General features: G+C 41.4%; 1 protein-coding gene across 1 annotated transcript; it reads left to right on the forward strand.

Annotated features, from left to right (window-relative positions):
* Positions 1 to 4,711: 4,711 nt before the first annotated feature.
* Positions 4,712 to 9,392, forward strand: ubac2 (UBA domain containing 2). The gene is made up of 10 exons (XM_084374817.1): positions 4,712 to 4,876; positions 5,305 to 5,447; positions 5,812 to 5,961; positions 6,359 to 6,465; positions 7,083 to 7,206; positions 7,303 to 7,350; positions 7,532 to 7,640; positions 8,542 to 8,684; positions 8,775 to 8,921; positions 9,176 to 9,392. Exons 1-10 carry the CDS (start codon positions 4,846 to 4,848, stop codon positions 9,281 to 9,283), a joined length of 1,110 nt encoding a protein of 369 aa, XP_084230943.1. The 5' UTR covers positions 4,712 to 4,845; the 3' UTR covers positions 9,284 to 9,392.
* The last annotated feature ends 14,553 nt before the right edge of the window (positions 9,393 to 23,945 follow it).

Below are 23,945 nucleotides of genomic sequence, written 5' to 3' on the forward strand. Positions count from 1 at the left end.
TCTGCAGTCAGTCACCCCTTGAGATTTGCGTGTGTGGAGGAGGGGACGCTACATATGTGAGGGTGTGACATCGATTCTTCTCGCTCCATCTCCAAAAACACACACGTAAGTATTGACAGACAGGCGGGAAGGTGGCGAGCAGGGTCACATGTAAGCCGTCCTTTAGTGAAACATGATGACGATGCGCTCTCTCAATGCGGTTGCACCCTTTTTTTTTGCATTGTTTCTCCCCTCAGGATAGAGGAGGTTGACACTTGGCTCAATGAGTGGATAAATGAATAAATAAATAAGGAAAAGACGAAGAATTATGTAAAAAGAAAAGAACCGTGTGAAAGTTTGTGTCTGTTTTATCGTCTTTGCTTGCCAAATGTTAGCATTGCAGGACATGGAGCCATATCAAATTAAACTAATGCATAATAATTTCTGATTGGTGTTGAATTGAAGCCCTGCTGATGTCTGGTAATATAAATCAACTTGAATGGCACTCAATAGAGTGCACACCTCCACCAAGGCCCATTAGTCTCCTTTAATTCAATCAAGCCTAATCCAATATCAAATAAAAAATATTTAGATCGTATATAGATCTGTTCTTTTATTTGGATACGTGTCAAATTGTAGTGACTCGTAGATAATGGCCACAGTAATACGCGTCATTAGCTTCACAGCTTCACATTGCATGACAAAAATGTAATGTTTAAGCAGCAATATGTAACATTTTTACCTCAAAATAACTGCTTCATAATCATATTGATGGGTCAGTGCCTTTTAGGGGGAATGGTGTCTCTGTCTCAGCCACTCCGCCCCCCTATCACTTGTTTCTGCACTATGTAACTTCAGCGAGAGGGTAGGATCACAGCGTTACACACGTATACTTCAAGATAGTTTTCAACACATAAAATTGTTATGACGTAATGAGTTTGGTTTGTAGTTAGCATCTCCATTACGTCCGACACACCTGGGATTTGTATTTACCACAGTGGTGTTGCACTGTAAAACTGTAGGGGGTGCCAAAACACACAAAATGTCAATTTCTTAATTTTGTGGCTTTAAAGAAAGTGGGAAAAAATGTCTGGATCCGTCCGTTTATCCGGATCTGCACCAAAAGTTGATGAGGTCTATTCTGGGCTCTGACACATCCTCCATCCAAGTTTCGTGGAAATGCATCCAGTAGTTTCTGTGTAATCCCGCCGACAAACCAACCAACCAACAAACGGACACAGGCGAAAACATAACCTTCTCGGCAGAGGTAATTATAGCTTCACTGATGTATTTCTGCAGACATTTCGGTGATATTTAAAAGCATCGTGAACTTAAGTCAAGACTGTTCTGGGCCATCGAAAGCAAAGGGTGTGCGGCTGCAAAACCACTAAGTGTTCCTCAACTGGTGCGGAGAGCTGAGGGATAAATGTGTAATAAATTATGTAAGGGGTCAAGGATCATAAAAGCTGTTGAACCTTGATTGTTTAGAAACATTTGAAGCAGATAATTTCCTCTACGACACACAATAGGTGCCCAGGATCCTAATTTGCAGGCAATATTAAGTTTTCAAAAGTCTTGCTAATATATTTCACATTGTTCTCAGCCCATTTGTTGTGCCAAAAAATCTTTGCACTTGTCCAGATTTTGCTCACGCAACCTTGTCTAAATGTGCGGTGTGCCATTTCCTGGACAGAGGCAGATAAGCTGTGATGCAGGGCTGAAACAATACCTCTGTTACAAGCAATTCTTCCTGAATACAGAGGGGCTGACAAGTGAATAGCAATGATTCACATAAATGGATGTGTGAATGAGTCATCAGCTTTTCAGATGACCACCTCAGAGGCTTGTCTTGACTCAAAAGGTTTGCGACTTCATTCAGCGCTGCTCTACTCTTTCACACACACACACACACACACACACACACACACACACACACACACACACACACACACACAAATCCCTCGCAATTCACAGAGTAGCATTGTCCTGCCGAGAGATGTGTAATGGAAAAGATAAATGGAGGATAAAGCTAAGGTGACAGGATCGAGCACGCATGTGTGTGTGTATTTGCGTGTGTGTGTGTGTGTGTGTCTGCATGTGTGTACTGCACAACAGACCAGCAAACCATCTGCTCATCTCCTCTTAATGAACAAAGCAAACAGCAGGAGTCAAGGCTGTCTCCAAATCTGGAGTCTCTTTATTGGTAAGCACACACAAACACTCACACGTACACACAAACACACATCTCTGCGCTGTTTAATCTGATTATCTTTGATTGAGAACAGGGGCAAAGCAACCTTTTTAGACCTCACTCCTACATCAGTGACAGAGAAGGTCTGAAACACAATTAGCAAGCTGTTCCTGAGCTCTGCTTTGCAGTCACATCTGACCACAGGCAGCCAAATAGACCTAATGGGTGGGAACTAACCAATGGGAACTAACACGCTACTGCATCTGTGGATGATGGGGAAATGCAACACTATTAGACAGCTGTTCGCCATATCTTTTCAAATGTACTTGGACGTAACATAAGCATTGGATCAATTGGCTCAGGCGCGGTCACGGCCAGGCACGAAGGTATACGCGCGGTTTGATGTGAATAAAACTGGCAGCCTGTGGTGTAAGACAAAGCAGGGCCCCTGCAAAGGAAGTCTGGACCTTGACAAGATATGACACTGTGTGCATAAGGCCAGAGGACCATAAGAAAAAGTCATTAATCTGGACTTTGTGCAGCCACATCCTGCTCAAGGCCCCAAGGATAATTAACACTGTAACCGCTCTGTCAGAAAGCTGACCACACGGCTTCGAGACATGAAACACTCCCTGTCTGCTGCTTCTATGCACATACAACCCATAAACACATATTACATACTGAGCAAATGGTCATACATGCAAAAGGCTAAAGATCAGACGTTATTAGACCAGTGCTTCAGGGAGAAGGAGTGTCCTGTCCTGAGGTGTATAAAGGATCAGCAGGGTGGCATCGTGGGTAAGGAGGCTGACCTTCATCAGGAGGATCATCCAGCTACAGCAGCATGTTTCCTGAAATGACTGTGGGCTGGACAGTAAATCCCAGCAGCAGGAGTGCTGCAGTTGTTAGATCAGTAGTTCTTAACCTTGGGGTACGGACCTTTTTGTGGTCACTGGCAGATAAAGTCTACAGAGGGAGACGACCCTGCAGTGATGGAAAGCAGGGATGGAAGTAACTGATTACATCTACTCAAACTGCTGTAATGAAGTCCTTTTTTGGGTACTTTTCTGAGTATTTTTTTCACATCTGTAATTTTACAAGCACTGAAGTATGCATTACACCATATTATCTACTTAGTTACTTAGGTATGATGAATTTGAATTAATATTTTTTCAGCCAGTACGGCTATCCAATCACCAACGGGCCTATGAAAACCCTGACATACTGACAGAAAACAAAACTCTGCAGCAGGCTCACATTTGGAGAGGTGACCACGGCCACTGAGCAGAAGTTTGGAGTAATTCAGACTGAAGATTTGGATAAACAGAAACCCATTTAATTGAATGATAATGCTTGAAACATCAAAGGTTAAAAGTAACTAATACTCTGAGTAGCGTTTGAGAAAAATACTCTGTACTTATAGAGAGATTCAGTAATATAACTGTACCAGTACTTGAGTATAGAGTTTCAGTACTCTTTCCACCACTACTGAAAAGTCATATTTGAGTTAAAGTAAAGGGATTGTGTTAAAATATTACTTTGGTAGAAGTGAAAGTCACCCGTGGAAAAGTACTTAACCAATAGTCTTAAATGTACTTAGGTATCAAAAGTACAAGTAAAAGTAAAAAATACATGAATTTTAACCGATAACCAGTCTGGCCGATTATTGGATCTGATCTGATCCAGCATCATTTTTTGTTGTTGTTGTTTTGTTTGTTTTTTTAAAAATGATAACAGATAACATAAATGCAAACTTTCTGCTTTATTCTTATTATTTTAACTGTGACTTTACCTTTTCATCTTTATTTTATCTTTTGTTTGTTTGCTTGCTTGTTTGGCTGGCTGCTTTGCCTTTTATTATCATTATTAGTATTATTATTTTCATTTTTATTAGTAGTAGCAGTTTAGTGGTGTTATTCCCATTTAATTTTCAGTGTTTGTGTTTTCATTCAGTATTTTCATTTGTAAAATAGGTTAGACTAAAGGAGCACTAGAAATTCAGACTCAGAATTATAATATCTACGATATTATTGAGGTAATAATACAAACTCAGAAATGTTCATCTTTTCCATGGCTGAATAAACAAGCTGCTCTCAGAGGAAAACAAGGTCCCCTGAAGCTAGAAAGGTGGCAGGGTCCGCCACATATAAACAAAGTAAAACAGTCTGAAATTGTGTTGTCCTTTAAGGTCAGTTTGTTTATTCAGTTTATTCAGTTATGTTTGTTTTTTTAGTTTGTTTAGGCATAACAAAAGTCAATCAATCAAGATCTTAACATTTCTTTCCCAACACTAGATAGTGCACCTTTAATTAAAATCTTAAACAAAACATAAAATTTATCACGCAGTTGCAACTGAATCACAGAAATAACTTAAAGATATTGACACTATCTGTTGTTTAAGTGAGGTTATCAGTAAACACGTCTATGAGCTTCATCTCGTCCTCAACGCGGAGCAACAGCGCCCTCAGCAGGCCACTTGTCTCCCAATTCCAGCTAAATGCGAACGAAAACCTTTTTGGGCTTCTCGGGCTCCTGTAGAAGCTTCCCTTTCCCCCTTTCTCTTCCCCTCCCAGCATGGATCCTCTCTCCAACTTCATTTCGGTGTTTGAGTGTTAGTTTTGAGCTGCCCTGGGATTATCTGCCCTCGTCCGGACTCCGTAGCTCATCTAGACACCATGTTTACCACCACTGGCTCTCGAGGCCTCTGTAAGTATCCCGGAAACACCGTTAAATGTCAGCCGAGCAGCCGCAGCCCCTCTCACCGCCTCTCCAGCGGCAGCTAGCTTATGTTAGCATTCAGCTGTCATTCATTTACTAGAGGCTGTATTTATCTGTTACAGCTGTGTTTAGCCGTAGTCATCAACAAGCTAACGTTACATTGTGTTTTCTCATGCAGTCGGATAATTCGGCTAAGGTGTCATCGTGAAAAGTAGTCGTTTTTTGTTTAAAGTGGATCTTCTGAATAACTAGCTAAATGTGTATTACTTAGGAGAATGTGAGCCAAATTAGCCGCTTGTCTCTCCTCCAACAACAAACTTCTCTCCCTAATATGCAAAGCTGCCCTCTCAAGAAGGCGTCAGTGTGTTTTTTTCTCGTCGTAAACTAACTATGTTGTGTTTGTGTGTGTTGCACAGACAAGGCTCCTCTGTCTAAAGGCCTCCTGCTGGTCCTCAATGGGCTGACTGTGATGCTCACCCTGCTGCCACAGTACCAAGATCTGTTCACGCCCAACCTGCAGGCTGTCACACAGCAGCACCAGGTGTCTCCATCTGTGTTGGTGAGGGACTAAAACCATCACCCAGTGTCTCCAGATAGAGTGTATGTGTCAGAGTAGTACATTATGAGGGCAAGAGTGTTCACAAACACCTGGATTCACTTTGTTTTAGACTAGGGTTAGGCCGATGATCAGCCTTGGCCGATTGTCGGGGCAGATATTCAGCATTTTCCCATTATCAGTGTTGGCGATTTATCTGTCGGATTGCCATCAGGATAAACAGATTTAAAAATGTGCTACTTTGGCAATATCTCATTGGTAACATGTCACAATTAATACCTTTAAACACTAAAATAATGTGAATCTACAAAGTGACTAGTAACTAATCGTATCAAATGAATGTTGTCTATCTTCTGCTGTCCATTAGATATATGAGTCGCCCTCCCTCGTGCTGCAGGTGTTGAGGTTTTTGTTGGGCAGGCTGGTCTGTTTAGACGTGAAGGACGCCTTCTTCAGCAGCCTGCTCATCTACAACTTCCGAATCTTTGAGAGGAGGTTCGGCTCCAGGAAGTTTGCTGTAAGTACCAAAACCATCGAAAGATGAATACAGAGATGGATACGCAGAGTACGCATTTAATAAACTAGCTGATATTCTTAACTGAACTAGATTAGCACGAAATATTAAATGGATAATATGATAAATTGTCACTGTGTCACCGATTCGACATGTTCTGTGACACTGGGATTGCTTGTGGATTATTTATTCTCATTTACAAGTACTATCCACAATCAGAATCGATATAAGGTTCACCTCTGTGGCTACTTCATCTTTTAGGGAAGAGGACATGCAACTTCCTCATCTGTGTAATTGACATTTGGCACCGACTTGAAATGTCAAATGTTTGAACACCTGCACAAGACTTCAGTTTTCTAGATGTGCTAACCACCACATATGATGTTCCTCCTACTTCTAGTCCTTCCTGTTGGGAACTTGGTGTATCTCTGCGCTGATGGACTTCCTGCTGGCTCAGGCTTTCCAGTTTCTATTTGACTATGAGGTGGAGGAACTGCCTGCAGGACTGTGAGTAGCTCCGTCACTGTTCTGCATCTCCGAAAAGAGAACGGCTTTTCTGTCACTTTTACAGCCGATGTGGACTCTGGCATTTAGTTAGGTTTATGATGTGTTAAAGCAAAGGTCAAATAAAGTGTCACTTAAGTGGAAATTTTATTTTTCATCCCACATATCACCATGTAAGCCCTGGGCAGTATTCATTTTTTAATTTCTTAATCCCCTCCCTGCATTATATTTGGGTACACGGTATTTAGATGGAGGTGGACTGTGACAGCAGTGTACAATCCACCTACACAAAAGGAAGGAAATAAAAAGGCTCAACCAACTTAGTGAAACAAAAATGTATTATTCAGAGAAAGTAAGACAGTATCTTCTTTCCCAGATTGTCTATAATATTTATTTATTTATTATTTATTTATTTATTTATTTATTTATTTATTTCGGCATGTTATTAGACAGTCATCATCACACATCATCTTAGTACTTACGAGTACTGCTGTTTCACTGATTCGTATTAAGCACCATTGAACAAAATCTACTGATTACCCAGAGACATTTGTCATTTAAGTTTGAAATGTTCATATATTGGGTTAAATTCTGTCTGTCTGTCCCTTCTCCCTTCACAGGCTCGCTCCAGTCTTTTCTCTGTTCGTGCCTTTCTACCTGTTGATCCCCAGGATGCCGGTCACGCAGGTCCTGAGCCACATCCACATCACCAACAAGTCTCTGGTCTACATAGTAGGCTTGCAGGTAATTTAATTTTACTGGTTATGCATTCTTGAGAATATTTGCTTTTATACTAGTTTCATCTTCATTGTCCTCCTTTCTCCTCCTTCTGTGGTTCAGCTGGTGACTTCCAGTCCCTTCATGTGGCTAGTTGCACTCAGTGGACTGGTGAGTAACCAACTTCTTCTTGTCATTTACAGTGTGTACAAAAAGTGTACCGGTTCTCTGTTGGCTAGTAATGTGTCTTTTCAAATAACGTAATTTTATTCATTGTAATGTTTAATACATGGCTTGTGATTTCAATAATATATACCTATTTTAATTTTTCTTTTATCTATTTGTCTTCCAGATCTCGGGCGGACTGTACCACTGTAATGTGCTCTGGATGCAGAAGCTCCTCTTCGTACCGGTCTGGGTGTCTCGTATAGGACGGTATATTCTGGAGCCACTCTTCTCAAGTGAGTCCAACAGTTAGTAATCACAAACACAAATCCTGTCAAATCCTTTTCACAGTAACTAGTGTTGCGGGGCCTGACAGGGAGTTAATGTCTCTTTGTCTAATTGCAGAATAATAATTTTAGGTATTGAGCAGTGCTATGATGCAGAATGACTTCATTTTTGTCATACTCCTTCATCAACCTGGGTAACTAAGGTTGAAATTATTCGCTGTTTTATTTAAAGATAATATGTAACAATTACACATGAAAATGTCTAAAAACGACTAGACCTTTGTAATATTCAAAACCAAGAGAAATCTGTAATTTTGTTCATGGAAGAAAGTGGGCGAATGTGACTAAACATAACCTAAATGCAACTTTTATACTTTACCTCGTCTGTAAACATTTATGCCTGAGTCACGTCGAATTGATTTTCATCTGCAATGGTAGTTGTTTAACAATGAAGACAACAACTCCCATGATCCCACGCATCTTCACAACAATCACTCATCAAACTACTTCTTTTGTTTTCATTGTTTTGATTAAGAGACGTCTAGCGGCAGAAGTTACATACTGGGAGTTTAATGTGATAGAAGGTGGGGGTTTATGGATCAACGGTGTAATCATTAAATAGTAGTATGACAGCAGTTTAAATGAGTAAAAGTAGGACTGAATGCCTCAATGTTTGCTTTTTCACATAAATGTCCAGAAGATAGGATATCAGAGTGCAGTGCAGGACGTCTAAAATGATTATTCTGCTCACAAGCAACAGATGCGTATCTTAAAACTTGTCACCAACACTGGAATAAAGAACAGAAATGTACTTTGTCACACTTTTCCTATTGATGTACAGATCTTTTACACAGTATCACATGTTTTATGTCTGGCTAATACTGTGTTATTAACATCTGTGGTCATTCAGGCTCCCAGCCAACCGGTGAGACGCCCCTGGGGATGGGTGCCACGCTGGACATCCAGAGGCAGCAAAGGATGGACATGCTCGACCAACAGCTGCTGCTGGCACAATACAACGAGGCCAGGAGGAACACCAGACAGCAGCCGCAGGTAGAGGACAGTAATTGCTGTTGTACTTTATATCTCTTCATATGTACAGATTACTTGATTCTGCCTCTGTATGTGTGTGTGTGTGTGCAGTCTGGGTTGTTTCAGTGGACCAGGTTGTTCCCCTCCCTGAGACAAAGAGGACAAAACCGACCCCCAGTGCAGCCCCGCCCCCAGGCTCAGACACCCCCGTCCACACAGCCGCCATTATTAGACAACTCTCCTGTCGCAGAGGAGCAGGTGGGTGTTCATCTGTGTGCATTTATTCCATGTCCTTTTACTGATAGTTTCGGTTTATTGTGTGCAATTTCTAGATATTCTTTGACCTGGATGACTCAGAGTCTTTTTCGACCCGCCATCTTCTTCACCAAAACTTGATTTTCCTGCCCACCTACACTGTACTTCGTGCAGGGCAGCCTTATGAAATATTCCCCGGGCGATAGTTTGTCTGCCGCTGCCGTCTTAGCTGATGTGTCTCAATTTTCGTCCTACAGGTCGCGCGGTTGGTGGAAATGGGCTTTTCCAGGATTGATGCCCTCGAGGCCCTCAGAGCTTCAAACAACGATATCAACATGGCAACCAACTTCCTCTTGCAACACTGAGAGAGACAGAGAGCTCAGTGAGACAAACAGAGATGAAGGAGAAAGAGAAGAGGAAGAGGAGCAACCAAAGCAGAGGAGCGAAAATGGAGAAAACGAATGACGGTGAACAATGGAGATATTTGTACAGATAATCTGATGGCTGTGTCACTGCTCCCTGAAGCGGTGCGGGGCTGACCCAACCTGAACTCAGCCCGATAGCAGGCTGATTAATGAAGAAGTGTGAAGCACAAAGTGGGAGACATTTGCGTCATAGCTTCCTGATGGCTGCCGCCGTGTGAAACAGGCGTCATCATTGCTCAAGGCAGACGAGCTAGACCTCTAACTCCAAGGGGAGGGTTCCCTTTGAAAATATACAGAAACCAAACAGGTCAGAGCTTTTCAACACAGTATCTTAAAAACACCAGAGTCTTCAGTCCAGTGGAGGAAACATAAAGTGGGTTATTTCTGATGCTGAAGCACAAAAATCAGCCAAGATCCCACGCACCCTCTCCACGTGGACACCATCTTATAGCTATGTGAAATAGAGTTTTATACTACCCACTGTCATGTACTGCCACTTTGCAAAATGGCTATTGTGTAACCAGCCGCTTATGGTGTGTTCCATTTACCTCGGAAGTTGGTCCGGGATTGACGTCTTACCCGAGTTGATCACGTTCCAGTCGGAGAACCAAGGAACTGAAAAAAAGTCATTACGTCACTGAATCTCGCTTTGGTGCCAGACTGTGGTGAAAGCTGCATTGAAGTCTACGGGAGATGCACGGAGAAACACGCCAACACCCAACATATCTACGTGGTATAACCTCTGATGAAGAAATGCCTCCATAGATTGAAAGAACAGTGTGTTGACTTCAATACAGCTGGCACCACATTCAGGAACCAAAGCAAGATTCGGTGGCGTAATGGACCCTTCCCACTTTTTTTTAAGTTTCCTTGCAGAGAAGCATTTCTAGCCAGGGTAGCCATTGGTAGCAATACCAGTTGACAGCAACGCTTTACACAAAGTATACAAACACTGAAGCACAGATAGAAGTTGAACTGTACTGTGTGTAAGACTGATAAAATGAGACACAAATAAGACAGAAGTGCTAATAAACAGTATATTAAACAGTTTTTTCAGCTGTTGATGAGCGAAGCAGCCATCTTTGATTTTGAGGTTTGGGTTGATGTGGTGTACAGTAGTGCTGGGTATCGAACTTCTGTTCTACTTTTATGGCACCGACCGAATTGCCATTATATTGTCAAATATCGGATCATGTCTTGTCGTTTGATATCAAATTTGAGTTAATCTCATCAGTGTTGTTGTGCCATGATCTAAAGGCATGCGGGAAAAACACTACGTTAGTCCTAGAGACATGTAATGTAATCTTTTGTTAAAACGGATTTCATAAAATTGGTAGCAAATAAAGTATCATTGAGGAACCGTTATCGAAGTCAAGGTATCGGAGTGTTGAAAATGCTTTAACAATAACCAGCCCTAATGAGTTGCTTCCGACTTTCCGAGGTCGGAAATCCAACTCAGACGTTCCAGACAGGTGAAATCACTGACTGGGAACTTGTAATTTCCAACTTCCCGGCTCAAATGGAACTTGGAACGCACCATTAGACCCTGGAAACTGATTAGTGAGGATAAGTACGACATGGAAAACAGATGAAGAAAAAAGGTGCACAAGCTTTTTGAGACAATGGATCAGAGAACAGAATGAACTCAGGCAGGTTTTTTCATCTCATAAAGAAAAATACTTTAAGGCTATCCGCTCTTTTGTTTTCCGTTGACACTAGTTGGGAAAACAGGCATGCAGCACCTGCTAGATGGTTATATTTAACTCCGTGAGGAGGGGCAAAGGTCATGATGAGAACAGAATTTATGGCTTAACAATCCAAACAATATAACCTATTTAATATGATTTTATAACAGTTGTTATTTCTTTATGTTGGCAGTGTTTCATGGAAGTAGCAGGGCTCAGCCCTTTCCTGCTTGAGACGTTTTAACAAAGCAGTCAGGCTGACTGACGGCTGCTGTACGGGCCAGCTGATTGGTTTGGCCCGTTTGAAGCTCTACAGCTACACTGTTGGTGTAAGACGGGGGCTGTTTTGCAGGATACGGGTTAGATGGGCTATCTCAGGGTCTGTTGATGACATAATCACATTTTCAGACACGAGTGCACACACACAGATGCACAGCAGCCCTTGAGGAGGTCATGTCTCACACCGGTTTGTTTCTTTCATCAAGTCATGCCCTCACATGCACACACTCCTCCAGGTTTTATTTATTCTGATTTACCTGAGTCTCTTCTCTGCCAGCACAGGTGTCTGAATCATAACAAGTCTTAAAAAACAGATTATATTTATTATGCAATGTCATGACGGGAGGACTTCACGGAGACTATGCACTGCATAGTAACGACTGTAACATGTGTTTTAAACTTTTGTCCAAGAGAAGTAATATTGCAGCCACTGTGTATTGATGTCAGAGACAGATGCTAGTTTTATATTTTGTGCATAATAATATTGATAATATATGACCACTGAGATGAGTCCGTCTTTTGTGTGTATGTCTTTTTTTAGAGTGATATAATAGTATCTGGGTGTGATGAGGGAGTTGCTGCATGGACAACTTTCTGACGAACTGTAATGAATCATATTTTGTCTGTGGAATAAATCAACTTGCTGACTGACTTATTGAAATTATTTTGACAATCTGCAGTCGCCTTTGTGTAACTAATACTCATCACGTTATTTAAGACGTTTTTTTACCTGACCTGACACATGATGCTTGCATGACTTGTCTGTTCATTTGATCTTTTCAGTGAAGTTTTTCGTAGTCTGGCTGTCCTTATTTCACTCTTTAAAGGATTTATTTGTAAAAAAAAAATATATATATAAAAAATGTATTCTTGCGTCTCACTCGTCAAAAACTGATGCTTTGAAATGGCGACCGACCTGCCTATAATCACAAAGCATCAGTATTTGACGAGGTGGGAATGAGCCTCAAAAATCAAACATTTTCTTACCAATAGATCCTTTAAAGACTGAACAGTCCTTTTAAAAGTGAGGGGGAATATTTTTTGATTCCCCTCCTTTATCAAAGGAGTCGTGACCGCTGAATGCACATTTAAAAGACCCCCAGACTGACGACATTGTTGTGTCACAGCTATTAACCACATGATGGCACTCTTGTGCTAAGATAAGACAAGTTCATTTATATCAAGAGTAAAATGATCACAAAACAAAGTGATAGATGGTAACTAAGTACATTTACCTATGTGTTTAAGTTCAGATTTGAGGTACTTGTACTTTACTTGAGTATACCCATTTTATAGTATACTACTACTATATACTACTAGTACTAGTATATATACTTAAATATATGTACTGCATACTTGTACTTTTACTTTGTATTTTTGATCCTTAAGTCTATTTATTACCAGAAAATGACTTCTGATACTTGAGTATTAAATATCAGATACTTTAAAAGTTTTACTCAAGTACTTTTCTTGTGGATGCCTTTAACTTTTAGCAAAATAATATTTTAACACAATATCTTTATTTTTACTCAAGTATGAATTTTGGGTACTTTTCACAACACTGACAACATTATATTCAGTGCAGTTATTCCTGCAGTTGGTTGTATTTTTCTCTTTTCCTCCAACATTCAAACAATCTTTGACGTTTTGAGACTTTCCTGTGATGAGAGGTCACAAACAGGCACAGCTTCATGTCAAGCGGTCACAAGGCAGATAAGTTTGTAACCACTCTTCGAGAGGACACGATATCTCCTAGCAGGGATAACTCCGCAGCAGATGCCAGTGTTTTAAGGATGTATTCTTTCACTTCCTCCTCCTGAGAGGTCTGTTATCTCCAAGCCTGCCTGTCAGACAGTGTATATACAACAGGACAATTCTGCTTACACGTTACACTCCAGTCTGCCTTTTCTCACTGCCTGTCCAAGAGCCTTGTTAGAAATCTTTGTATCTGCCTTTTTTTATGCTTTCAAACTCAATCCCCACAGCACCGTCTATACTCTGCACTGTGATACTGTGTGCTTCAGGAGAATGGAGATATTAGGGAAAATATTAGAAACATTGACCAAAACTTACTTTTGGGCTGACTAGCATTTGATTAACCACAGGGGGAACAGTGTCTTATAACATTTGCAGCTGGCAGGAAGCATTCCCCCTGATATAATGGACAAATTGAGGCATAGCTAGCTAAAAAACACAGGACGTACTTGTGGTGATGGCCTTGTTAAGCACTATGAATTTGATAGATGTGTGTGCTTCCTTTCATATTAAGGGCTTGCAGAAGTTTCTCAGCCTATAAAAGACGATTTTTGACTGAAATTGGACAAGATTTATAAAAAGTAACGTGCTGTAACAGATTTGAAAACCACTTTTTAAAGCAAAGTGGGTAAAAGTGCTCACTATCCAAAAGGTCTTTTTAAAGAGAGCGTTAAATCACAGAGTCTTCAAGCCCCCAAAAGCTGATCTACTTATCTTTTATATTTTATCTGATGCACACAAGATGATGATTTGTGCAAAGATTTAAAAATCTTTATTTCTGAGCCCAGCAGAGCTTCAGCCTGAGGAGCTCTGATCAGCAGCATAACTGGGAACACCTGTGAGTGTAAGTGAGGCCTCTGCTCTGTAAAATGCATCGTATTAACAAGGTGATCATATAAAATCATAGTAGCTTCAGTATTTAAAGGATAAGTCATAAGAAAAATTCAATCCAACCTTTAGCTGCTCATCCTCATGCCGATGGAAAGTCCGGTGAAGTTTGGTAGTCCACAAAACATTTCTGGAGCTTCGCAGCAAAACAGCGTCGAAGCGTTCTACTAAACAACTGAAGCAGATGGGGACTTGTTTTAAAACGTGAAGAACAACTGAAAAGAAACATAGAAATGGCTTCCAACAGCTCATCCTGCACAAGCCAAGTCTCTTTTTTTACGCAGGAGCTGCTAAGCTAAAAGCTCTAGCTCACACCTCGTCTGAAGTGGGTGCACAAGCTCGATCGTTTGGGATCTTGGGGCTTCCAGAGACTTGGGTTACGAGCTGTATGGAGCCATTTTTCCATTTGTTTTTGTTACATTTTAAAAGAAGTCCCCATCTACTTGAGTTATTTTAGGAGAATGCAACAATGTTGATTTGCCTCACCCTTCTTAGTCGTATGGGGGTGAGTAGGTAATGACTGAACACAATTTTGGGTGAACTCACCCTTTAAAAAAATTGAGTGAATACAACATTATCTTCCTCTGGCATGTAGTGGCATGTAATCAAGTAAAGTAAAATACATGTAGCTCAAAATTGTGCTTGAGAAAATGTACTTTCTGGTGCTGTCGTGACCATGATTGCTCTGTTGTTGTGAAAAAATCCACCTGTTATTGTTAAATGTCCCTTCGTCACTAGATGGAGACATCGAGTCAGGTCTGTGGGGTTGTTGTTGCCAGTTAGCCCTCTGCCACACCCACCCGCTCCCATTATTCCACTGAGCAGACAGCTCTGGCAGACAGTCTCGCTCCAGGGTGGCTGAATATCAATGTAGAGGAATTATGCACATCTTCAAGTCAAAGAATTTCAAACACACGGGTCTGCCAACTATTCCCTGAAACACAAAAGGACAAAAATGATACCTTGAGCAGCCTATATTTTTCATCTGGCATCTATATGTTTGCACATGAAATCACATCAGACACTCAAGAAACACTTTAACTGAAAGGTCTCCTGAGTTCACAGTGACACAGTTCCTTCATTCCTCAGCTGACGACGCGCCCAGTCAAGCGGTGCAACTTTTAATGGCTGCTGTATTGAAAAGCAGCTTAGAAACCAGAGTGATTAATATCTGTGTGTCTCTTTGTGTTGCAGTGTTTAATTAAAGACACTGATTAAAGGAGAAAAAAAAAAACCTTCACTGACAACCAACCTCATTAGGCAGATTCTTTTGTGAAATGCCCACTTAATGCGCAGCATTAATCACGCCTCGTTTGGGGGTAATGATTTTGATTTTTTGGAGCTTTGGGAGGGACGTTTTGTCATTTTTATTTAACAATGACGGTAATTTATGTATCTTGATGGGTGTCCACAGTTGATGAAACTTGTTTTGACTTTATGTTAGCAATTTCGAAATTTAATCGCATGTCCCCTCGTAAGCATCAGCGGCCCTAACAGAATGATGATGTATGTATGTTCTGGGGGTTTCTCCTTGGTCTGGCAGAGAAACCATTATCGTTTACAGTACAGCCGACTGTGGCCTTGAAGCATCAGCAATTGTGTCGCTATTTGTCATGTCAGGTAAGCCGTCTGTGGCTCTATTAACCAAGGCCCGCTGGACTGTATATTATGACATGCCTCGACCGTATAGAACAGACTGCTGGCAGTGTGTGTTCCTGCTCCTGCACTTCAGTCCTTTTGGGAAGAGTTTAGTCTTTCATTTTATTTAGAGCTATTGAGCTTCAGGGCTTAAGGGCTTAGGTTAAAATTAGTACATGTTCCAGACAGTTTTTCATCTTAAAAGTTGCAGTAAATATACTTCCCCAGAACAAAAACTCCAGTTCTGCTAAACAACTGGAGTACATTTGAAACGGCTAAATAATCTGATAGTTTTGATTAGGAGAAATATACTTCGAGCTAGACGAGAAGATTTATGACACTTTCATAAATATTAGGCTACACCACCAGTCAGTTAGCTTAGCTTAGCACAAAAAAGGGGAGAAGCTAGCCTGGCTTTAGACTTTGTAGACTTGGTTTAATCTGTGCAAAACCCTAATAGTGCTAGGAAAAGCTAGGATGTTGTTTTCAGCTAGGAAACAACATTAATTGACTTTGGAGTGACATTATCATTTATTTGGAATCAGGCTTCCAGCACCCTGGAAATATGCAAATCCAACACTCACTTTCCTTTTAGCTCTGATCCACAAACTCCTGAGAAAAAAATATCTGGCTCTTTGGCTGCTGTGTTTGCCAGCTAGCTGCTATTTTTGTGGGACTTCTGGTCGGCGCTGGGCAGGTAGTGCATAGTCGGTTTCAAGAGCTTTTTTTTTTTGTTGAAAACAGTTGCCTGCTGCAGCTGAATCCCGGCTGGTGAGAGCTTCAACAACAGTAAGGTCGAACCAAAACAAAGAGCTGAAAGGAGCTAAAAATGCTCCACAGAGCTCAAGGAAAGTGCAGAGTCTGGTGTTAATTCTCTGTGGTTTTTGCAAGTGACTTCTCTCTCATTATACATTTGATCCAATGTTTGCGGATTTCAGATTTTCCACAACAGTCAAAGGGGCGTGACTTTATGCACATTCTTGCGTGCCTCTCTCTCTCGTCCGTGAACAGAAAGCAACAGTGGCTAACGTTACGCTACGTTTAGAAATGAAGTCTGTTAACATTCCAGCTTCCAGTGCAACTCAGAAGTTGCACAGAGCCCATTTAACACAGCCTTAGAGGTGCTGTAGACATAGCACCTAAGACATTCAGAACAAATTCATTATTTCGGTAACATCTCATTAACCATTACACCAGTACTCCACTATATCTTTACATACATTATATATATTATTGCTCATAGTCTCATATAAAGAGCCTGTAAGTTTAAGCTCCACTGCAGAATAATATTGCATGTTTTGAAATGTACATTTTTGCCATTAGTGCCAGTGTTCATCCACAGAAGTGATATGTCGGTGTTTATGATCCGTTGTGAGTGAACGCTGTGCTGCTGCCATGCATGCATCACTTCAAACAGCCAGAGGCCAGCACCAGCTCTAACAGTCTCCGCTATATTCCCTCGCCAGCTCTGTTGCCATGGTGAGTGCATGCCGTTTTGTATGGTTGCCATGGGGACCCCGTATCACAGCCTCCCTCCTGCTCTCATCATGTTTCTGCATGATCATTTGTATGCCTCATGTACACTAATGCTTTTTTAAAAAAAAAAAAAAAAAGGCAGCAGCAGCAGCACAGGGGAGTGCCCTCGGGGATTGCCTTCTGTAGAAAGACGGAGAGGTATTCCTGACGCCGTCTCAGCGTGTGACAAAAAAATACCAAAAATAGCTGAACTCTCTCACTGTGACTTTGCATGTTTGAATGTGAAAATGTCAGACGTATGGGAAATTATTCAGAACAATGCCGCCTATTTTTCTTTCCTCGCTTGTGAGCCCATAGCTATGAAAAGCAAGAATGCCAAACACCTCCCACTGATATGGTAATAATATTCAAGCGAGTGTGCTGTGAGATAATGACATCATTTGTTTGCTTGATTCTTTCTAACAATTACAGTCTGTCCACGTCTGCCACGCTCGTCCGTGTACATGCACTGTATGTGCGTGTGAATGCACGTATGTCGGGCCTGTATGTGCCTGGATGCACTGTGCGCCACATGTGTTTGCATCCCGGAGAGCGAGCGGCAGAAAGCCACTGATGTTCCGCCCCGGTCGTTTTCAGAGAACTCCTCAGCTAATGGGGCACAAAAATGCACCTGCCTTCAGGCCCTTCAGGGGTTTGGCATTTCACATTGTGTGCAGGCTCCTGGATGCCACTTATGATCTGTTTAGTCTGTGCTTGCTTCGGTTACGTCAAAGGGAGCGCAATCTTCTTTAATCATTAGGGCTTGACTAGGTTCACTTTAGGCTTTTGTGGCTCTGTTCAACCTGTTTTTCATCCTCCGGCACTGCTGACAGCTCGTGGATGGAGCAGCTTGTTTTTCTTTTTTCCTTTCCTTTTGTTTGTTGACATGTCTCATCAGATCTGTGCCTGGACCTGCCTGAGCCTAATTATGAGAAACCCACAATTCCTAACGAATGTGGAAAACAGTCATTTGCAACCGCAGCGTCTCCAAAAAAAGGAAAAAAGAAACATTCTCGGCCCCAAGTGTCTAATTATCATCGCTGTGAGGTAAGCAGCCATCGCTCTTGACCATGAACCGTCACTGACCCTGCAAATTCTGCAAACTTCGGGAGCTGGTGTCCTTCAATCATCGGGAACCGCATAAACAGCACCTGGATGTTATGAGAAATATGTGATTACCACTTCTGTTTGTGCTGAAGTGACCAGGAGGCGATTTATTTTAAGGGGAACAGGTGCCACCATTATGTGAGACTCAAAGACCACAGCACAACAACATTATTGGTTTTGGAGTAGAGAAGTAAAAACAGGTCACCAGCGTTATTGTCGTCTGAAAACTTATGAGCTAATGTGGCACACCTGATGCACCACAGACATTCACAGGAAAACTTAAATGTCAGGAATGTTGACAGGCGTGTAAACAGCTTCCTTATTCTCTCACCCTCCTCCATAAACTATACCTTTCTTTTTTATGCCCGGTATAGCTCTCAATACACTCGCAGGAATCTCTCTGACCTTTAATCAGGTTCACTACCTCTGTAATTGTACACACACAAGGTATGACATGAACGCATACTCCGTGCCGGTTGCGTTTATTTTTATGCGTCTGTGTACCGTATGCATGCCTGTGTGTGCCTATAAATGTGATGAACACAGCGTCCCCATTCAGACTTCTGGTTAAGGTGAAGGTGTTAAGCTGATGAAAGCTTTCTCTTCCGTCTGCTCCTGTGGGTGAACTTTGTGTGCGCACACACACACACACACACGCAGCAGATCCATTACATCCGGTCTAAAACCAACTTCGCTAAACACTTCCGACATTGTCCTGACTGTGGAGGCGTCCAGCTGTTAGTGCATTTATCATTGAGGCTTGGAGCTGATTCTGGCTGTCTTTCTGCACCACTGACACACACCAGGAAGACGTTTTCTTGACTCAACAACTGGGAGAGAGGCCTTTTTAGCCGACCCGTCTTCCTTCTACACTCTCCTTTGCTCTCTGCCTAGTCATGGCCTTACCCTACCTGTTTTTCTGCTCCATCTGTCTTCCTAAGTAGTGCTAAACGGGCATCCTGTTTCTAAAATTCCTTGGCTCGCCATTGTATTTCAGTCAGTGCAGCCTCTGAGCACATCAGCAGGCCTACACATGGGTTTTGTCCAGAGAAATAGATCTTGCAAATAAGGCAGTCATAATGCCTTCTCTCCTTAGAAATGCTCAGTGCCTTTAAAATTGTTGTTGAGGTGACAACATGCTACAAAAAACATAAAGTGGACCAAGATCAGCTGGTCAAATTAATTTGAGTCAGCTGCCTCACATGGAATAGATTATTGAACGTAGACTATGTACAGCATTGATATAAGACGTACAGGTTCTGACCTTGTCACGTCCCACGAGGACAAAGCTAAGAATCGGGCAGGGATAGGGAAAAGCAACAATATAGGTTGACTGTGAAAGCAGCTTATTACGACCCCTTTTCAATTTCTTGTTAGGCAGCGACCTCTAGTGGCTGTAGAAATTACTATGGTAACAAAGGAGGAGATCAAGGAAGGATGTTTGGGTCAAATAAGCACAGGACTTTCACCCAGGCAGACAGCTGTCATGTCCAGTGTGACAGCCCAGTCCCAAGGATATAATGTTCGCAATTAACGTTTCTGCAAACCACAGTAACGTCCAAGGCTGACGTGTACCAAACACGGCATATCACATTCACATTGTATGCTTATGAGCCACCTGTTGCAGCAGGACATGGAGGGGAAAGTGGTGGTGTTATAACAAGTCAACAAGGCTGCCAAGTGGATGACCAGGGTTCAAGTCACACCACTGGATACTTTTAAGGATGCCTGGAGACATTTCCAGCGGTGTTTGTGGTGACTTCTTGGGAAGTAAGACCATCCTCATCCGCGAGCGTGGCAACCAAAACAGGTATTTTAAGACAAACCACTTTACTTTTCAAGCGCATGGCGAAGGACCAGCATGCCTGTCGCTGGTATGCTACAGCAGTCATGTTGTTTTGGGAACAGTGATGTATGTCATGTTGGGAGTCACAGGCAATCGACCTATCCAGTCATTTAGGTCTGAGGAGCTGTTGGATGATAATAAACCTTCCCAGAGGTGAACAAAGCCTCAACAAGACAAATAAGCATTTGTGCTACAATCAAAAACTGAACATTAAAAGGATAACAAAAGTGAATTATCAGAGGAAACCTGGCTGTCTGAGCCAAATTTAATGGCAATCCATCCAATAGTGGGTGAAATATTTCAGTCCGGACCAAAGTGGCTGATGACTAACAGACTGAATTGGTCATTCATAGCAGCACTTATAATATATGTTCTGTTGTCTTTGATGGGATGTCCATTAAAGACTTTCCTTGATATGGAAACATGTCTTTTATGTGAAATAGGTAAAATGCAATATAAAGCCATGCAATATGCTTTACTAGAGGTCAATCATGTCAATAAAACCAATAAAACGATGTTCACTCACTGCATTTTATGACATTTTCTCGTCTGCTTAGCTGAATTAAATGCAAATTACATTTAATGTGCCTGAAAATGAACAATGGGCAAAACCAGCATCGAGATCAAATGATATTCTTTAGTCATGGATGAACGAAGAAGAAAAAAAAAGATGCTGGCACCTGTACAGTGTCAATACGGTTGACCACACTGACGAACACAAGTCTCAAATAAAGACATCGTTCCTTTCCACATCTGTATGCACGACCGGTCGGACACTTTGATCACCTCGGCGTGACGAGAGCTTGCAGTGTTCTTTTAGTCATGTTTAAACACAAAGAGACCCCTCAGCCCCCCTCCTCCCCTTCCCTTTTTAGTCTGTGCTGATTCACAACGGTCTGAAACCAGCCAGCTCTGGAAGCTTGTCTCCATGGAGACAAGGGTGGGAAGGAGAGTGATGATGTTGCTGGCAGAACAGCAGTCCCGAATCAGCCATGTGTTTCAGTGTGTGCCTGTGTGGGTATACAGGAGACAAACAGAGAGACGGTACTTTCCCTGTAACAAGAAAAAGGATGATTTTGTCGTCTACCGCTGCACACAAGATTTCCGGTCAGAGGGTGAATACGTGACCTGTCAAAATCTGAGAAAAAAAAAAAACCCAGACAGCTCGTATTGATAAGTAACGCCTCGCTCAACATTGATTGACGGTACAGGTTGTGACAAGCAGAGAGTGCAACCAATTTCTTTTGACACGCATATTCTCACAGATTATAGATAGCAACACCGGGAAAAACAAAGCAACATTTAACAAAACAGCTTTCAAGACGTCAATACGGAGGCTCGGCCCCATTTCTCCTTTTCTTTGAATGCTCAGTTTATAAAAGGGAGAGGTAGAGGTAATGAGTCTGACGGGTATCATTTATAAAAATCTTCCCATGGCCTAATTACAGACAAATAAACAACTAAACCCTCTGGCAATGAAATGTGGTTTGACAGTTAATGGCTGTGTTCGTCTAGTCTATCAAATCTTTTTCAGGAACACAATTATTACACGTTAACAGAACTGGAACTTCAGGAAGCGCTAAACTGTTTGACGCACCGGATTTGGTTCACAGTTTTAGCGAGTACTTTTGTATTCGTGTGAGAGAGTACGGCAAATGGTCGCAGTCATTTTTGAAGTGAATACCAAACCAATAATTATTGTAAATATCAAAATGCCACTGAAGTTGCGGCGATGACATATGAGGATGAGGATGATGATGCAGCGGTGTACAGCTTTTTCACATCCGCCACTGAAAGCATCTTTGTTTTGCTGACCTGCTGTGACCCATTTTACTAAAATTAAGCTCAGAGCTTTGGATGCCATGGTGATGGAGAGGTGTTAATGGCAATTTTAGAGGAGGGTGGAGGCGGAGAGGGAGGGGAGCATCGGTTTAGTCATTAGCCCCTTTTTAGAAATAGGTGTGCATGTTTATGAGACATGAGGGAACGACGCTCAGTCGGTTATGAAGATGGAGAGACTGGTCGTTAGCGAGGTGTCGTAGCAAAGCGTATGCCACGAATACTTTATAGGTGTAAAATTAGAAAAACAATCTTTATTTATAGAGCGTGTTACAAAGTGCTTCCCAAAATAAAACAGGTGAGTCATGAAATCATTCAGCTTTAACCCAGATTTTCAAACAAGAAAAAAAAACAAAACACGAAAGGTGATAATCTTCTGCACAATCCTGTTTTTGCTTCACTTAAATTAATGAAAAAGTATTTGTCATAGTAAAGGCCTTCAGGCAATTCAAAACCCACTTTCAGACAGCAAAATAAAATGTATTTGTAAAAAACTGAAAAAAGAAGCCGGACTAGACTTTAAAAAACACAGTTTGAGATTAGTGAAAGGTTAAATCTATTTGTAGAAAGAAAAAATAGAAGGTCGACTGTGACTCTTTCTTGGAGGATTCAATAGAGGACTGAGGTCATGGACCTTCTGCTGGACCTCATGGGACCTTATTTCGGAAAAACTATGGTAGTGACTGGACAGAGACCAGTAATTTATTGATCCCGCTTGAATTGTGCCATGAATTACACATTTGATGTTTGTCAATTTAAAAGATAATTTTCCAAGTCAAGACAGTTGCAGCTTGTTGTGAATAACGTGAAATACCATCTAGTTTTGTTAACAATTTGTTAAGTTTAATTAATATTGTGAGAATGACAGTGCATGGTTGCCCGTGACAGCATAGCAATGTTTTTATTTATATTTTTTTATATCAGTATATTGGAGGGGACATTTTGCACATATTTGAATGTAGGGGTGTGTGGTGTCCACCCCAGTATGTATTTTAATTATTACTGCTAATTAAGCCTTTTAATTAACCAAAGACAAGCTAGTCTGACTTGGCTAGTTCAACAGACAAACAGTTTTACAGGCTGGCTAGATGACGTTTTGAGCGTAGCTAGCTAGCTTAGCTAACTTATCAGCTGTTATTTGGCAAAAATGTGTTTGTGACTGCGTTATTCAGCGCCAGAAACTCGAGTGAAGATGCAGGGACTATTTGTTGGGCCAAGATTTGAGGTTTTGTTGAAGTTTGAAGGCACATTTCAACTTCTTCAATGAAGAAATGGACTAAACAACAAAAGCTCTGAAGCAGGTAGGCCAAATTGTGATTTGAAGGTAAGATACAGTCTGTTGTCGTAGTTCCACTCATTGCTAATGTTATTGTGCTAACAAGCTAATTGCTGTGAGTTGTTTTACAAAAACGTCATGTTATTTCAGTGTAACATTACGACGTAGATACACACTAAGCTAGACATTTTTCACAGCAGACATTTTGTCTTGTCAGAGCATGAAAACCCCAGGTGTAATCAATCATAACTGCCATTAATCACACCTGTGCTTTTCATGCCTTGACAGGTCAAAATGTCTGCTGTGAAAAAGGTCCTGACAGCTGTAAAATATTAAAACAAAGAAGGGACGGTGGTCGGACAGCTACAGGATGATACGTTACAACAACAAAATAAAAGAGTGTGCAACTAAACAGCCAGAAAGACTGAAAACACCTGATAGCTTCTGTTTTGGTGCTTTTGCTTGAAAATGCCTGTTATTTCCACAAACCCTCAAAGGAGCTGAAAAAACCAAGAATAGCCGCTTAATGGATGTTTGTCAAATAAATGTGTGTTCACTCCTCTGGGACTTAAAATTGTCCATCTCTGCAATACAGAGAACATCAATACAAACAATACAATAGGCGGGGACTGTTTCGCTTCAACATTAAAATCATGTTAAAGATAATCTTTAAAGATGTTCAGCAGATACCTAAAGTGATGACTTTGATGCTGTTGTGCCTCCTTGTTTGGCAGAGCGAGCATATGTAGACAGGGCTTAGCACAGCAAAAGGAT

Source organism: Pagrus pagrus (assembly GCF_965226575.1).
Source record: "Pagrus pagrus genome assembly, chromosome: 15".
NCBI lineage: Eukaryota > Metazoa > Chordata > Actinopteri > Spariformes > Sparidae > Pagrus > Pagrus pagrus.

What these genes read in the sequence shown, in the direction of transcription:
- ubac2 (XM_084374817.1), top strand. Translation starts at nt 4,846, where the DNA reads ATGTTTACCACCACTGGCTCTCGAGGCCTCT. An exon ending in CACTGGCTCTCGAGGCCTCT is followed by an intron (nt 4,877 to 5,304) that starts GTAAGTATCCCG and finishes TGTGTTGCACAG; the next exon opens with ACAAGGCTCCTCTGTCTAAA. An exon ending in TAGTTGCACTCAGTGGACTG is followed by an intron (nt 7,351 to 7,531) that starts GTGAGTAACCAA and finishes TTTGTCTTCCAG; the next exon opens with ATCTCGGGCGGACTGTACCA.